At 39.8% G+C, this 17,913-nt stretch overlaps 1 protein-coding gene across 1 annotated transcript in view; it reads left to right on the forward strand.

Moving 5' to 3' along the window:
• LOC138249228 (matrix metalloproteinase-18-like) overlaps positions 1-17,673 on the forward strand; it is a 40,903-nt gene extending 23,230 nt beyond the window's left edge. The window contains exons 7-10 of the mRNA XM_069203204.1: positions 2,766-2,896; positions 3,273-3,432; positions 9,633-9,730; positions 17,489-17,673. Of these exons, the coding sequence (XP_069059305.1) occupies positions 2,766-2,896; positions 3,273-3,432; positions 9,633-9,730; positions 17,489-17,589 (490 nt within the window). The 3' untranslated portion in view covers positions 17,590-17,673. The remainder of the gene's footprint in view (positions 1-2,765; positions 2,897-3,272; positions 3,433-9,632; positions 9,731-17,488) is intronic.
• The last annotated feature ends 240 nt before the right edge of the window (positions 17,674-17,913 follow it).

Consider the following 17,913-nt stretch of genomic DNA (forward strand, 5'->3'; position numbering starts at 1 on the left):
CCTTCTCCTACCTGGCAGCCAAGACATGGAACTCCCTCCCCATCCACCTCCGGACAACGCAAGACCATCTCGCCTTCAGGAAGCAACTCAAGACCTGGCTGTTCGAGCAGTAGCGTTCCCCCCCCCCCAGCACCTTGAGACCCTCCGGGTGAGCAGTGCGCTATACAAATGCCTTTGATTGATTGATTGATTGATTGACTAAACCTTCCTGTTATCATAAATACCTTACAATGGCAAACATGATCTTTGCAATGAGGAAATTCTTTTTTCTAATGAGGGCTTTAAAAGAAATATAACAGCCCATTTCACATGATTACAAATGTGAAATTACGCATGAGGAACATGTTGTGGCAAGTCTATGTGTTTTGATGGATATTTTATGAAGGGGAAGTTGTAAAATGTTGGTTCTTGGATATCTTGCATGAAGAGAGGGAATTGCCACCACTGGACACAGAAGCTTTTCCAGAGGGCAAAAGAAGAATTGATTCCAATGCTTCCCCAAGCAATTGCCAGTGGTTGGAAGTATTACAAGCATTCATAACATCACCTTTTGTGGGTTTGCTGTACCACTCTAATTGGCAAGGGTGTACACAGACAGATGTCCTGTGCATACTGTGCCACTGGAACCAATCTACGCCTGACTGACAAGCCCCAATCAGGGCAAAACTGGTTTTGGGCTGGTTGTGTTCCAGATCTGGGATGCCCTTGCTTCGCAAATCAGGATGGACTTTTTCTATTGGAGCAGGGTCAGTATGATTTGCATAAGGTTGGGTCCAATCTGAGGTGGCATGGTGGGCAAAAGAATAATGGTTTGGAATGCAACCCCAAGTAGTTGCAAGTGGATGGACGTATTGGAAGCATTCCTTCTATCACCTATTGTGTGTCCTGATCACACATTACCATTTAATATTCTCTGCCACCATACATTGATTGTATTTCTCTCTACTCTAGTTCATTCAGTGACAATTTTGGAATGGCTTTGGAATGGTGCCTTGAGACCCGATGGGTAATTAGCTGCGCTCTACACATCCTTGATTGATTGATTGATTGATTGAATGGCTTTCATATTTACACATTTGTTTTAAAATATCTTTCAAAATGCCTTTGAAGATGACAACTACAAGTACCTCATCCTACATGCATCCACATTGCAACCACAAATACATAATCCCTCAGTAGATCCACATATTCAACCACATACATTTAGGCCATCATTCTGAGTAGTGATATTGCTATTGTCATGGTATATAAAAGTGTAGTCACAAATAGTAAATGTGCACTTAGATATATTTCTTTGACAATGTTGTGATAGCTGATATTCTGAGGCTAATATGTTTGCAGCAGGATATCAAAACCTCATTATTGTCAGTCCACATCCGAACTGTGTGTGCGTATGTGTGCATGTGTGTGTGTGGACATGCACAAATGAGCATTTATCTGCGTGTTCATTTGTGAACAAAGAAAAATAACTTGGTTTGTGTGCATGAAAAACTTTAAGGGTATGATTTGGAGTGCCTGGAGGCATAGTAGGAATTAATCACATTTGATAAATCTGACACCCAGGGGTTTGAAAATTGCCTGGTGTGGTGAATTTCACCTGACTTTTTGAGGGAATCACATGTAGATTCATGATCTGTCACACCTAAATCTGCATGTCTCAATAAATGGTAGGCCCTTTTACCTTTTAAAGGTTTGACCTGTGGAAAATGTACAATGAATGCAAATTTCAACGCAATGTCAGGCCCCATATCTGTTGTAGTGTGGCTGCATGAAAGCCTTCAGGTGCTGCAAGGCCTGCATGTAACCAATCATCTGTGCATGTGTTTTTGAAATCATGCTTGTATGTTATGGATCTTTCGTGAGTAGGAGCAGCAGTCTTGAATACTATTGCTTTGGTAGTGTTAGATCATGATAACATGGTTGATAACATGTTTGTGTCAATAAACGTATGTGATCGAGAGGTTTCACCGCTAGCCGAATACTATGGAGCAATTCATGTTGAGTGCACATTGAACAATCATACCTCTCCTGTCCCCCAGTTTTTTCATTGGCTTCAATAAACTAAGATCATCTAATGTGAGACCCTTTGTACAGTGAACACATAACGTCATTATGAATTCTCCTCTATGATCAGAGTGAGAAATACTGGCACCAGTGCTTAATTTGTAAATAAAAACGTGCCAGTGCCCAAAGCTCTCTTCCGAAACAGGGCTGTTGCATTTAAATGTGCGATCACAGAATACTGAGGCAGCGTAATACTAAAGCCATCTCGGGCCTCTTTAATCCATTTACTGCCTCTCCCTGCCCCTTCAGCTCACTCTTGCAGCTTTCTCCCTTTGTGACACTTTTCCGTCTTTCTTCCCTCCGCCTTTCCCATGTGTGTCGTTTGCTCGCAGTAATTGCCTGATGCAGAAAAATAGGTCCCGACGTTCAAAAATAAGTGCTGGTGCCCCACCACCAGAAGCCACCGGCTCAAATTAAGCACTGGCTGGCACATTATTCACTGGCCAGGCAACCACCCATTGAAATTCCCACCCAATAGACATCTGGGCTAGTGAAACCCTGCTGACCTTGTGGAAAAGTTGAAATTTTGACACTGAAAAAACATTCTTGAAATGTAATATATCAGGAGCTTTGCAAGGGAACGACTTGTAAAGAGCAGAGATGCACATTGCCAGCCTTAATTCAACAGTACGAGTATATTTACAAAAACGAATAATATTTGCTTATGAAACGCATTTATTGCGTTTTTCCCTTGATTTCAGCACCGTCTGGGTAAAACAGCCATCCAAAGCTGTTGTAAAGTCTTCCGTACAAACCCTCTGGAAAAATATGCCAACTCCCATAGATGCAGCATATGCTCTTCCTGCTCAGAATTTGGTGGTTTTATTCAAAGGTAAGTATTTAATTCAAGCTATGGGTGCAGTGATTTTAAACACATTTGGCTCATCAGTAATCAGCAAATGCCAGTTGGTATAATCCACTGTTTATAACACAATATGGTTACTTTGATCTTTATTAAAATTCGTCATTTCGCACCCAATTCCAGCTATCACTTGCATAATAAAAGTCCACATTTACGTTCCATTAGTTTTTGAGCCTTCAAAAGTAAAATATTTTCATGCACCACAGATAATAATTGTACGGTAAAAACATATTTTATATTTTAATCAATGTTTTAATTGAAGTATTTTGTTGATTTTCTTTTAAAGTAGCTGCGGGCTTTAAAATATTCTTTACGTTTTTGAATTTATATATGTTTCTTTTTGCAGGTAGCCAATATTGGGCTTTCCAGGGAAATGCTCTCCGTTATGGTTTTCCTAAAGACATTTCCAATTACAGACTGCCAAGCTCTGTCAAGAAAATTGATGCAGTTGCTAGTTTTCAAGAAACCAGAACCATACAGTTTTTTGTAGAAGATAAATATTACAGGTATTGTTCATCCACATGAGGGTGTTTGTTAGTGAAAGATGGCATGTTTTGCAGATGGTGGGCTGCAAAGCGTGTAAAGTTTCACTTCCAGCCTTCTAATTTCGGCAAGTTTAAAGTTTTTTTTATATCTGCCTACGCTGGTTTTGAAAGAAAAAAATAATTTCCCAGATGCCTATTTTGGAGTAATTGAAATCTTCCCACTTGGTAAGCTGACTTGTGTTCTAATTAGTGTGTATCATCACTTCTCAGAAGGGCGAACGCAAAATTTAGACTTTGTGCCCATCTACTTCATGTCTCTTTACTGAAAATACCCACTGCAGTAAGCAGAAGTACAAAAGAAACTAAGCATTGAGTCAGTAGAGCTGGTCTGCGATTTGCATCCTGAATCAAACACTTTAAATGCCTGATGCAGAGAAAATGGAAAACAAAAAAGATTAGTAGGTATACACTGTATTTCTGAGAAGTAGAATTTAATTTGTTAAAAAACACTTCTGCATTACAACGCAAGCACTCTGTAGAAAGAGAACTGATACACCAAACAGACAATAGCATGAGTTGAGAGAAAAAATCTCATGTGAGAGGATCCAAAGTCCACTTTATTTACATTTTAAAGTCCACTTTATGTATATTTTAAAGTGTAGGGTACCATAGATGTTTGTGGAGAGCTTGCAAGACTGATGTAAAAAACACACCTCTAACAGTATTGTTTCCATTAACTGAACAGGGCATTCTATTCCATAAAGCCCTTCTAAAAGGTACTGCAAAGTAGTAGCTTCCACAGCATTTACAACACTCTCTAGGCTTTTTAATTTTTAAAACAAAGCTGAGTCATAAATGCAAGCAAAGGCAAATCAAAAATCCATAGCAGATTCTCACAGCATTTCTGGACAGAGCCATTCATCAGATTTTTATGTAACCCTCCCTAGGCCTTTCTCTTGTGAACTATTATGTTGATGTCCTATGTTTTCCATATTTGATATACTGCTTACATGTTGGTCTCTTTGCTCTTACTTGATGACAATCACACACTTCACCTGAGAGGCCCTCATTTAGAATACAGAATAATTTCCACAAAATCTGAACTTGCAAGCTTTAATAGAACACCAGGACTCTCGATTTCCAGAAAATACCTCACGGCTAAAAGCTGGAAAAATGTGTAGATTAAATAAGGCCTAGTAATATGGATAAACCTGTAAAATCAGTAAAGAAACAACAATTATAGCTTTTATTCCCCACTTCTGATTTAAAACCTCAAAACGGCCTGCAGTTTCTTCAAACAAGAAGTAACAATAGCAGGTGCTTGATGGGTCCAATATAATCAAAGTTTGGTGTATGAAGTATAGTACGTTGAACTCATTTGAAAAGCCACTGATAAACAATAATGCACCCAGCATGCAGGTCAGATATGTTTATGACATTTTATTTATCCTGACATCCCTAATGACAACAAGCCCATTATGTAACATAAAACAAGTACTTCATTCAGGAGTCAGTGAAACAAATCACAGATATGAGTGCATAAGTGCAATACAGTTATACTCCATAAAAAGTTTGAGAATGCCAACAATCATAGCAAATGTACTCCTTACTCAGGTCCCTAATCCTACATACACTGTAGCTCTATCTCCACTGTCTACTTAGGAATGCTTCCTTTGGTCCTTAAACATTTGCCAACTACTGTGCTACAACAGCCTTCTTAGGTGATCTAAAATGTAACTCTTTTTTGTCTCCAATCTTTTTTTCTGTACTAATTATAACAGTGATAGCCTTGTTCTCCTAGGACAGCATCCTTTTCTTTCCTAATGAGCATTTCGTTTGCCTGCTTATTTTCCCTGACTTCTATGCCACATTTAAACTCTATCATGCATGACACAGTTTTATGGCTTAACCGCTCTATTTATTTTATATATTATTTAAAAAAGCACCATAAATGGTAGGCATGGGTTTCCAGATATTGAATAGATGCTTGCAGAACTCTGGAAGCTATGCATGACTTTTAAGATAAGCATGTTATGGAGTGAATGAAAGAGAGGCTAAGGTTAGCAGCATTTGCATTTCAGTATTAGATTTTCAAAAACAGAGCACATGTTTAAGAAATTGGGGTATTAGTTGAGGGGATGCAGCAACGACATGTAATAAATTGTATTTATCTTTACTTAGACTGAATGCTCATGGATCTAGGAGGTGTGACCACCATGATCCTGCTGTGCCTGCCTGTGATCTTAGATAGGTATACCATTCTTCCTTCATAGCCTGCCATTCTGAATCCGGTGTCAGATCCAAGGCCTTGTCATGGTTAACTTCTTTTCATACTCAACTTTCCCAAGCTTCGATTATCTCCCCCAGTCTTATTTCCTCTCTTTATCTTGTGAAGTTCCATAAGGCACGAACCTTAGTTCTATTCAACTGGTTGTATATCAGAATATTGACTACATGAACACCACAACATACAAATATTGGGTTAAAAAATCAAGATAAAAAATATTGAATTTAGATATTTGTAATATTAATTGCATATATATGGAATACAAAAATATTCACAGTAGACATATATTAATTAGAAAAACATAGACTGCTTAAATATAGATTACAAAAATGTAAAATTTCTATAAACAAGGGAGTAGATTAAACCACAATATCAATTAGAAAAATATAGTGTATAAAATACGGAAACATTTTTAATGAAACAAAATTACTATTTAAACAATATATATATATATTTAACTAAGTGGTATAGTGTTACAAATATTTTTAAAATGTAAAACTACTGATCCAATCAAGCCAAAAACTATTTCTCTCTCTAAATGTATAACACTTTCTAAACATGTATATATTATGTATTATTTATTTATTAACAAAAAATGTTATGCTTTAAAATACAGTTTAACAATGTTAAATATTTTTAAAAGAAACTTTACTTTTGATTATAATATGATTTATTTCACTCTTTCCATTAACTATTTAATCTAATTAGATAAAATATGTACACAATATATTTTTAACCACTGAAAATGAAATTAATAATGCAAACAAGAATTCTTTTATAATTAATCTGAGATCTTAAATTAAAATGTATAATTCCGAATATATATGCATTATTCACCAACAAATTAAAAGTGATCATAAAAAAATTGTATCTAAAAGACAAACATTTTAAAACTGTTTTACAAATATAACAAGCCTTTTTATAAATATAAAAGTCTAAAATGAAATCAAAAAGGAGAAAAAATAAAAAAATTAAGAACTGATAATTTCATATATTAATAATGATTCTACATATATTCAAGAAAATGCATCAGTTATGGGAATTCAAATTTACTATTCCAACTCCAGGCCTACTAAGTATTGGAATAAACATAATTTTGGAGGATGTTATTTATTACTCTAACTCCACTCCCACAATCAGTGGGTAAAGCATATATAAACACCTCTAAATTACCTTTCCAACTCCAGTCCCAAAACATTGGAGAAAATGCATAAATAAATAGGGTCATGTTTACTAGTCTAGCCCAAATCCCACAGGTGAAAGTGCATATCCTTGGGGGTGGTAGGGAGTCAGGTTCGCTTTTCTAATTCCATCACCACAATCACTAGGGAATGTATATGTATGTTATGAGGGTCAAATCTGTAATTTGAATCCAACAAATACTGTGGAAAGTGCATATATTGGAGAGCCTGATTTACTATTCTAACTGTTGCCCAACAATCACTGGGGGAAGCGCAAGTACTAAGGTGAGATTAGATTTACTATTCTAATGCCACTCCAACAATCATTGAAGAAAGTACATCAATTTGTGGGCTGCTTTACTATTCTAAATCTAATTTCACAAATATTGGGAAATATTATGAAGAGTGCAAATATTGGGGTTATGTGGCTTAGATATACTATTCTGACTCCAATCGAACAAACATTGAAAAAAACAAGTTTGGATTCTTTAAACATTCTTAACCACTGGCCCATTGCCTTACTCTTGGTTTAGCTAACATTCTAGAATCCCATGCACCCAAGCAGTTGAATTCCTAGGATCCTATGAGATTTAGGATGATACTCATGCTGGCTTCCATTTTAATCACAAAAAAGAAGATATCTTTCATCTGGCGGCTGCTGTTGATAGTGTATATGTCTTGCTTTTATTTGATTTATCAGCAGCCTTGGACACTGTCGACCACCAACCTATATTAAATACATTTTAGGCAGCACTGAACTGGCTCATTTTGTTTCTCTCCGATAGATACCAACAAGAGGTTTTAAGAGCCTTCTCCTCTGCTGCCAAACTTCCCTCTTTAAATTAAGCGACCAGACTACCACAGTTATTTGATAAAATGTTCCTTGGCCATCAGAGAATGAATGGATGCCCAACGCCTGAAGCTAAACACCAAAAAAAAAAGGAAAATGCAATCTTTGACACCATTCTTCCTGTCTAACTGAATCCTACTCCTGCCTTCAACCTAAAGACTTACAAATAGTCTCCGAATCAAATTAAATTCCTATTTTTTGATGAAGAGTCAGATTGTTTCACTAATGTCACATTTCATCTTTCTTTTGGGTACACTTCACCCACTGATGTCTTTCTTTCTGGTGAGAACCATCATTCTATGGTAATGACACCTATCCCCTTATTTAAAAGTATATATAAATGGGAGAGTTCAATATAGCATTCTAACTCCACTCCAATAGACATTTTGGCAAATGTCTAACTGGCGGCCAGGTTTATCTAATTTGCTACTCTTACGCAAATCCCACAGTCATTGGGACAAATCATATTTTAGGGGGGTGAGGGTATTTTACTACTTTAACTCCAATCTAAGAAACATTGGGGAAAGAGTCATTCAATGTTGTATCAGAATAAATAGTTTAATTCCACCAGGCAAAGTGCAGATATATTTGGATGCTGTGGTTGAATATACTATTCTAACCCCGAGTTCACAAATATTATTATTATTCAAATCATTATTCTTGCTATCATTATTATTAGCATTATTATTATTATTAATGCTAAAGAGGCTGGTGCTCTCATTCAAACCAACTTTAGAAAACATGTTGCTCAAAGATGTGGTGATCTACCAAGCTAAGGCCCAGATTTATACTTTTTGATGCAAAACTGGCTTTGCGCAGTTTTGCGTCAAAATGTATAGCACCGGCTTGGTCCACTCCAGGGCACCAGCCGGGTGCCAAATTAATGGAATGGTGCAATCTGGTGCAAAGGGTGGGCTAACATCATGGAGAATGACATTAGCCGGGTTGGAGTAGCGGTATGGGAGAAAGATGTTTTGCACCAAAAAATGACATTAGGCTGGTTAGAGTAAAAAAAGATGACTCTAACAAGCCTAGTGTCATTTCTTGATGCAAAACCTTCCATACAACATGACTCCTGTCTTGTAAAAGACAGGAGTCATGCCAACCACCCCAATGGCCAGCACAGGGGACAAGGGTCCCCGGTGCATGGCCATTGCAACAGTGCCATGTTTGGGGGCCCATTTCAGGGCTCCCAATGGCACTTTAAAAAAAAGTAAAATACTTACCTCTTCTTACCTATACTTACCTGGGATGGGGTCTCCCATCCAGTGGTGTCCCTCTGGTGTGGGTGGGGGTGTTCCGGGGGCTTGGGGTGGACACCTGTAGGCTCCTTTCATGGTGTTTGGCCATGGAAATGGGTCCACAGGTCCCCTAAGGCATGCCTTTACCTAGGTGTTAAATAATGGCACTAAGCGGGCTCAGAGCCATTATTTAGGCCCGCCTCCCTCCCATGTACCATTTTTGCACATGAGTATAAATAAGGCACTTGGGTCTTAGAATCATTTTTTGGAAAGGGAATGCCTATCTTACATCTCATTGACGCAAGGTAGGTTCACGCACCCAAAAAATGACTTTAACTTCAATAATTTTGGAGGTAGACTTTTCTAGTGCTAAAATATAAATATGGAGTTAAGTTTGCACTGAATTAGCATAAAAAACTGATGCTAATTCAGAGCAAACATGGTATAAGTCTGAGCCTAAGAAACTTAGATGAGTAAGAAAGGAAGGTTAGTGAGAGCTGGAGTAAGTACATATTCAAGAAGGTGAGTGAATGCCCCTGGACATGGTTTTCATGTTAAATTAGGACACAAATTGATAAAGACTAAAGATTGATATATAGTTTAGCTGTAGAATTTTTTTTATTTCCGTGTTTCTCACAAGATACTGACATTTTCTGTTTTAGATTTAATGACATTAGCTACACTATTGATAGAACCGGTCCAATTGCAGAAAGATACCCTGAACTTGGGAAAAAGGTGGATGCTGCCTTCCAATTAAATGGTAAGTTAATCCTGTCTTTTTCAGTAGCATGTTATACAGATCTACAGGTTGATGTTTGTAAAATGCTTCTGGCTGCACAGTGGTAACACACGACAACATGCTTCTTCAACACCAACTCAAGGAGGCTACCAAGAGACAAACTAAATATTTCCTTAATGTGTTCATGTCTCACCTTTAGTTTGTATTAATAGTGGAAACTCTTATGATGGGGGAACTGCAACTTAAATGGAAGTAATTAATGGGCTTTTAACAAGTTTTGCGGTCAGACTAGTCAACGGCCAAACTCGCGGGGAAGACGCCACCGTCATACTGGTGGCACCCCCCCCCCCCAAGCGTATTACAATGTTCCCGCTGGGCAAACTGATGGGAGCATTGCATTATGCGTTCCCGCTGGGCTGACTGGTGGGAACAGTGCTATGGTATTGGTCTCGAGCCAAAACCAACCCTGTAGCACACCAGCACCATCGGAAGCACACTATCTGCAAAGCACATTCTGATGGTGCTGGGCAGGGGGGCTGCACTGCCCATGCTGGCACAGGCTTTTCACCAGCTGTACCATGGCAGGGTGACCGCCATGGAAAGGCTGTCGGAAAGCTGAGTTGTAATCAGCATGGTGGCGCTGAGTTCAGCACCGCCATGGCTGAGTACATCTCAGACCGCTGTCAGCTCGTCGGGAACAATGTTACTGGCGGTGATGGTGGTCCCCTTGTAGGGCTGCCTGCCAGGGTTGTAATGTGGTGGTCGGACAGCATGGAGTGCGGTGGTCCAACCATCACAGCAAGTGTGTTTGTCCTCGGACAACCACACACGTAATGAGGCCCTAAATCATGAATGTAGGTCCCATCCAAGTTTACAGAATGTAAATATATATTAGGTAATCACCACAAATACATGAAGATCATTGATTAAGGGGGACTGAATATCATTGAAAATTAATGAGCATCACTGTTAACATGGACGCCTCTTTGAATCAATCAATGTTATTTTATACCTACCAGTTAAAAAGTAAGAAAAAGATGTTCATATGAGTGGCATTGCAGCATTACCTAATTTCTGCTTCAGATGTCTGATGGCTGGTGTGAGTAATCTGGGTCTGATGGCCCGAGGATGGTCAGAGGATAATTGTGACAACAGTGGTAATTTGCTTCTGATGTCCTGGGATGCTCTTACTGTAGACCCCCAAATTGAGACTCAAGCTCCCCTTTTCGAGCTTGACTCTCATGGTAGTGAGTCAGAGCATTCTAAGAGTTTCTCGGGATGGTGCTGTGGGCTCAGAATTCAGCAACACAAAGAATACACTTAAATGTCCAGTTAGTGATTTTCTTTTAAAAAGGGAAAAACCATTAACATTTATTTTCTTAATTAAATACTGAGCACACACTTACAAATATATACAAAATTGTGGGTGAAAAACCCAAGGTGAACATCCTCAAGAGGGCCTCATAAACTACAGGGCTGTGCAATATAGGAAAGGTCACAGGAGTTAACTAACCTCATAACTGCAGAATAGATGCCATATGTCTGAGGCAGCTTTGACAGTTTGGCTACCAGCCGACTAAAACCCATAAAAGCCACGTACTTCCACATACCCCATAGCAAACCTTGTGGTATAGGCTTAACATCATGCCTACTCAATTTGTCACTACATACTCACCATCCATCTATCACAAAATAGTCATTCCACTATGCTTAAAAATGTCAAGACTATTGTAAAATATGAACTTGGTTTGTTTTTCTCCATTGTAAAGCCGCACCTGTTGGTTTTGATATACGTGGATCTTTGCAAAACAACAAACATTCAAATGAAACATTATGTTTATACTATACAGTTTACCTAATAATTTTTAAGGGCCAAGAACTCAGTTGATCTATGCACTCCCACGGCCCACCAAAAGAGCTACCCTTTGTAGACTTATCTGGAGCCTACACTTCTCCCACTGTCAATAAAGCAAAAATGGTGCATCTTTTTTGCCTTTTTTATTTCCTGAACTGCTTGATGCACTCTAATTATCATCATTATTAAGGGTCACCCATATGCTGGCCTCATTCTTACCGGGTCAAATAGGATTTACTTTTGCCTCCTGCCTAGTAAAGGGGTGTACCATGCAGCAGCTCTCCTGAGATGTGCAGGCCTGTCAATGCAGTCACTGTTCCACTCTCTGACATAGCAATGCTAGTTCCCAAAGGGTAAATGTGTGGACACTGACCACTTATTAAGACTTGGAGGGCTCCCCCGAGGCCGAGAAAGCAATTTTCTTCCCAAGCAGGGTGATTTGATTATGAAATGTGTCCCCCCAACTCTATCTGGTCACCAGCTAAGAAACAGCATGCCCCCAATCTTTGTCCCCTGGAGACCGAACACATAGATGATGTCCTGATCCCAGCTTGGGTCCAGGCCTCAGGGCACCCTCTGCTGGCTCTTCAGTGCAGTACGTGAGCAGATGCTTTTTTTAATCATAATTCCAGACCCGTTGGACCAACTGACATGGAGTTTTCCATTAGGTTGCATGCTTTTTTTGGCCTATTGGAGAGCCAAAACTTCTAAATTTTGAGTGTCATTTCTTAATGACTGTACACAGTTAATGAGTCTATTTCTTTATCTACTGCAACAGTCGCTGACTGGCCCTTGTGTCAAGCCTTTGGTAGTCAAGAGCACCCCATGATCCTTGAGGCAGATTGCCCTTCTTGCCTGTGCTCCCCTCACACTGATGATCCTTCAACAACCAAAAGGCCTTCATCAACCATGCAGGGTGACAGGGAGCCAGTGCCACTAGTTTTGGAGTCACAATGCGACAAAAGTGCAGAAGTGCAAGTATAGACTATCCACCCACTCCGGATAGGAGTTTATCCACGGTGTGTGTGTCCATTGTTCCCTCTCTGTTGCTCATCTTCTTCTCATCCATGCTCCCTGTGCCAGGGTTTAAAATGATGGTGGATAGTTCTAGACGATGGAGTGCTTTGCCCACTCCAGAGCTGCTACATAAGCCCTCCAACCCTAATTGGCAGCCCATTGATGGACCAACCCCCTTCACAACAATCTGAGAAGAATCTAAATGAAAGATTAAAAGGACATTGTGAAAGATACTTTTCTCCAAGTCAAGCTCTGCCCTCCAAGGTCTGATCTTCTCCCTGGCAGACCTCTCCTGCCCCATGGTGACTGGTGAACGTGGTATAAGTACTGTCACTTTGTCCCATGTGGGCACAAACTGCAATTTATTGTCTGGAAGATCCAGCTATCTTCGAATGGACATTTCACCCATACCACCTTCCTCTGCCAGGAGAAGGCTACTCTTCTAAGATGGGTCTGTTGTTCCGGAGAGAGCTTTGAACTGGCAGGTGAGTGATTAACTGGCCCAGCAGAGTAGCTGTAACAATAATAACATGTATTAGGACTGGATCAGGTAAATATGTCTAGTTTGAAACAGATAAACAAATGCTGGTAGATTAATAATAACTCTGGATATGTGTTCATGACACAGAAATTGATAGACACTTCAATGACCTTCCAACCTCATGTACATTAAAAGATAAATTTTAGGAATTTTCACTTCAGACAAAAGAAAAGAGACATTTCATCTTGGATTCAAAGTTGAATTCTAGGGCCTTAGCAGGCCATGACCAATTTGACCTGAGTACATCTGCTATACTGCTACTTGTGTTCAGATACCAGGCAAAAGTCTTTCTTGCTAAGCCTGCATACCTGTGCATACATGTCTATAAATGTGTATGCTTAGCCTGAGCAGAGCCTCTTTCCTCAGCTGCACAGAAACTGGCCCTATTTGCAAAAGATGGGCATTGAAGGTTACAACTCAGATCCGTTGTGCCTATTAGGGAGACTCTCTTTCAGAGGTTGGAGACCAATAACAATTTTGGGATTTTCATTGGTCAGATTCTGCTTCCCTACTTCTGGTCATTTTATAACCAAGATCAATACAACACCAATAGAGTCGGTGCCAAATATCTCTCCTTCATCTCCTTAACAGCCAGACACAGAACACAGGGTTAGTAGACTTTTGATTTGAAGGAGGTAGCTCCAAACATGATTTTCTCGTCTTTAATATCCACACAGACAAATAGACTCTTGAAATCACTACAGGAGGCAGTCAGGAAAGCAATATCGTGCAGAGCTTTCTCTTTACTTCTCCGATGGGGAAATTGCGGAAAGAGTTTCTCCATTCTGGGAAAGCAAGTTCATTTCTTGAGAAGCACTGGTTCCAGGAAGAACAGCTCATGTCTGATTTACTTTTTGGTCCAGGGAGGTACACAATGTGCCTGGATCCAAAGCTGCAATGGAGTCAGCCTTTTAGAGGAAACAATTATACCGGTGTGGTGCCATTTTTAATCTTTACAGGCAGGATCAGCTGTTTTTCAAAAAGCTAACCTCATCTTCTGCATCTACTGTAAAAAACTGGATGTATAACCAGGGCAACAGGTTTCCAACTTGATGTGAGCTGTGGGTGAGCATGCACAAAATTAAACAATCTAGCACCGAAAAGTAAACACATGGTTCTGTGAAAAATCCTGGGGTTATCCTTGGTTTATTGGCACAAGCAGACAGTCCTACCACAAATGAAACACGTGTTATTTTTAACATCACTAAAATAGTGAAGTCAAAGAATATGTCAGATAAAATTTCCAAATGGTTTTAATGAAAAAATAATATATTTAATAATTAAAAAAGACCTCAAATGGAAAAAGACTGGTCAAAGGGATGAGGAGTTATGAATTCTTAAGCGAATGCTAAAACGTCTACCGAAAATAATAGTAAACCTCATCATGTCTGTTATCCTAACTGGCATGATAGAGTGTGACGCAGGAACCTATTATGGCTGATCTTAATAGAGCTATAGTAGGTAAGAGTGTCGTCATCAACCCCCCCCCCCCCCCCTTTAGCAACTACAGCGGAGGTGGGGGTTTTGATGAGCCTCTTCATAATTAACGCAAAAGGGTGAGAAGGTGAGTGAAAAGATGGATGGATGGTTGGATGGATGTCTGAGTGAAATGGTGGAAGAGTGGGTTAGTGAATGGGTGGATGTATATATGTGTAGATGAATGTATGAATAGATTCAATGTAAGGATGGATGAATGAAATGGAGGAAGGATGGCTGAATGCATGTGTAAAAAGGATGGATGGACAGATGATGAGAGAAACAATGGGTGGATACGTGAGTGAAAGGATTGTTGATGAACAAAAGGGTAGACGGATGGATGGAGTAAAAGGCTGGATGGAGGAACGGTGTGAAAGGATGGATGAGTGAAAGGATGAGTGAAAGAATGGATGACTGAACAAAAGGGAGGATAAATGGAAGGCTAAATAAAAGGGATGAGACAGATTGAGTGAAAGGATGAAGGGATAAATTATTAGTGAGTTAAATGATGGATGATGAGTGAAAAGGTTAATGGATGGATGGATGATTTTGTGAGTGAAATTGTGGGTGGATGGGTGAGCGAAAAGGTGGACATATGTATGGATGAATGAGTGACAAGATGGATGTGAGGATTGATGACTGAAAGGAGGAAGGGTGGATGGGTAGATTAATGTTTAAGTGAAAGGCTGAATGGATGAGTGAAAGTGTGATTGGATGGACGAAGCGAGACGGTGGATGGATGAGTGGGTGAAAGGATGGATGAATGAGTTAAGGATGGATGTATGGACGGATGAGTGAAAGCATGGATGGGTAAGTCAAAGGAATGGTAGATGAATATTGGGATGAAAGGATGGATGAATGGATGAAAGGAGATGGATTAGTGAAAGGATGGATTACTGAGTGAAAGGATGGATAAGTTTGCTCAATAGGTTTGAAGATAGATGGATAGGTTTGGGTATGGATGGACGGAGAAAGGGACAGAAGGGTTACAGACTGAATGTTGGGTGAAAGACTAAGGGGGTTATTACAACTTTGGAGGAGGATTATATCCTATGGAACTCGTAATACGGCTGGTGGTATATCCGTCATTTTACCGTCACTTTTGGGACGGATTAACACCTCCTCCAAAGTTGTAATAACCCCCTAAATGGATGTCAGAATGTAAATGTGAAATGGTGGATATCAGCAGGTGGAGGTAAGGATGAAAAGCTGAATAGATAGATGCTTGGATGGAACAGACAAGCAAGCTCTTCTGGGAAGGGTCACAATGACTTGTTTTGCTTGCTTACAGCCATAAGAGCTTTGGTTCAAAGGGAGGGGGGTATTTTAACTTTCTGACTACTTCCTTGGTAGGTAACAGTGGCAACTGGGCCCAGTCAGCAGTTTCAAACATGTCAGCACTGCATACTCCATTCCTTGGAACATCTCTCCTTGACATCATATGGAGAAATGGTCCCCTGCAATAAACCCTTCTGGACCCTGATACCCCATTTATCTTCAGGGGGTTAGCAAGAAGACTAGGTGCTCCAAATTCTTAGAACTATTTGAAGCAGAGATTCATGGCATGGATTATAACCCAGACCTCTTCCAGGAAGTCAAGAACCCTTTAACATTCTATTTCTGATTTTCCCTAGACCTCTGACAAGAGAATTCCCATGCAATTTATGACTGTCTTTTTCAGCACTTCATGCACTCTATGACAACGTTAATCTCACAAGGAACTATTTATTTGTTGTCCAAGATGGCTGCAGAGTGCCTTGGAGTGGATACTCCTTTTGGGCTCCCTAGTTCCACATGCAAATCCGCCAACGGCAGCCTTTGCTAACTCACTATTGTTTAAAGGTGGATTGTCATTATATTCAGCGACTGCCGCTGCAAATGTCAAATGGGTGTTGGGAAAACAAGGATGGGGGAAAAAAAAAAAACTTACCTTTTTTGCCATTCCCGCTGACTCCTGCCAGCTCCTGCAGCTTGCTCCTCTTCTGGTCCCAGCGTTCACTGGGACACCAGCACAGGCACCCTAGCAATCCTGGTACTGCTTTCATGCAAAACATATCATGAAAGTAGCATCAGGATTGGTCTGAGCAGCAGTGACTGCCGCTCAGACACAACCGTGGGATCTGTGCAGTTACATAGCCGGGCTGAAGAAACCTAAGTGCCCATGTGTGTTTGGGTGGCACATGCGCACTTACTGCACTCTCTACTCCTCCACTGTCCCCCCTTCCATGGCCCGCCCCTCCCTGTACTGCTGGCTGAGCCAGCAGATGAAAAATAAAACAATAGTGTAACTATCGTTTTAGTTTTCATCTCCTGCCTCTTGGCCAGGGGGCAACGCTCCTGATTATATCTCCAATGGTTCCCTCTTTCAGAAAGATTTCCTGCAGAGATTGTCATTTTTTTACTTACAGTAAAAGAAGGCAGGATATCTCTTTCTGTTGGTGGACTGCCAAAATTATCCCCCTTCATTTGTCAAATATTTGATAATCATAGGATGAGCTGAACTTTCAGTCCCCTCTATGTCCTTAGATACCATGGACACAGAAGAAGTCCTGTGAATCAGAGGGCATTTGTTTTTGTGAAACTCTTGAGTATGCTTGAAATTCATGCCTAATCCAGCTTCTCTTGGCTGGAGGGAAACCGCTGAAAGTTCCCTGCAGGATTCCACCGACAGCCACACTGAGCAAAGTGGGAGATGTTGTATCATCTTGAGAAGGGCTAGTGAAGGGAAGCCTCCTCTATTTACATTCATGGGAATGCCTCTATCTGGTTATCTATGATGATTATTTCAAGTTGCTTTCTTTTAAAAATAGATTGTTGTATACTGAGTCTATTATGGGTATGTTTAAGTTCAACAGATCTAACCTTCAGCATTTTGTTTTTATATTTGTAGGGTTTCTTTTTGTTGCCAGTGGTGCTAATTTATTCAAATATGACTACCAGAAAAATAAAGTGGTTGAGAATTGGAACATCAAGGCATGGCTTGGCTGCTGAGACACATTTTCTGTGATTTGTTTACAACAAGAATGTATCAATACTAACATTTGCTCATGCAAATAAAAAACTTGTAATAATCGATTTCTTAACCACTGTTGTGTTATTACAAATATATTAAAACTCACATATCTGATCAAATTGCATTAGTTGGACACCATTGGCTTGAACCTATTTTCTGGCAGATATCAGGTATTGGTGAGTGCAATACTTTATACCCTCGTTTTGCTTTTTTCTGTACCTGTTCACTTTGTTTCTATACAGAATAGTTGTTGAGTAGTGTCAGTAACGAACATCTGAAAGGTTAAAAATGTTAAACTAGCT

The sequence above is a fragment of the Pleurodeles waltl genome, chromosome 8 (assembly GCF_031143425.1).
Source record: "Pleurodeles waltl isolate 20211129_DDA chromosome 8, aPleWal1.hap1.20221129, whole genome shotgun sequence".
Taxonomy (NCBI): Eukaryota; Metazoa; Chordata; class Amphibia; order Caudata; family Salamandridae; genus Pleurodeles; species Pleurodeles waltl.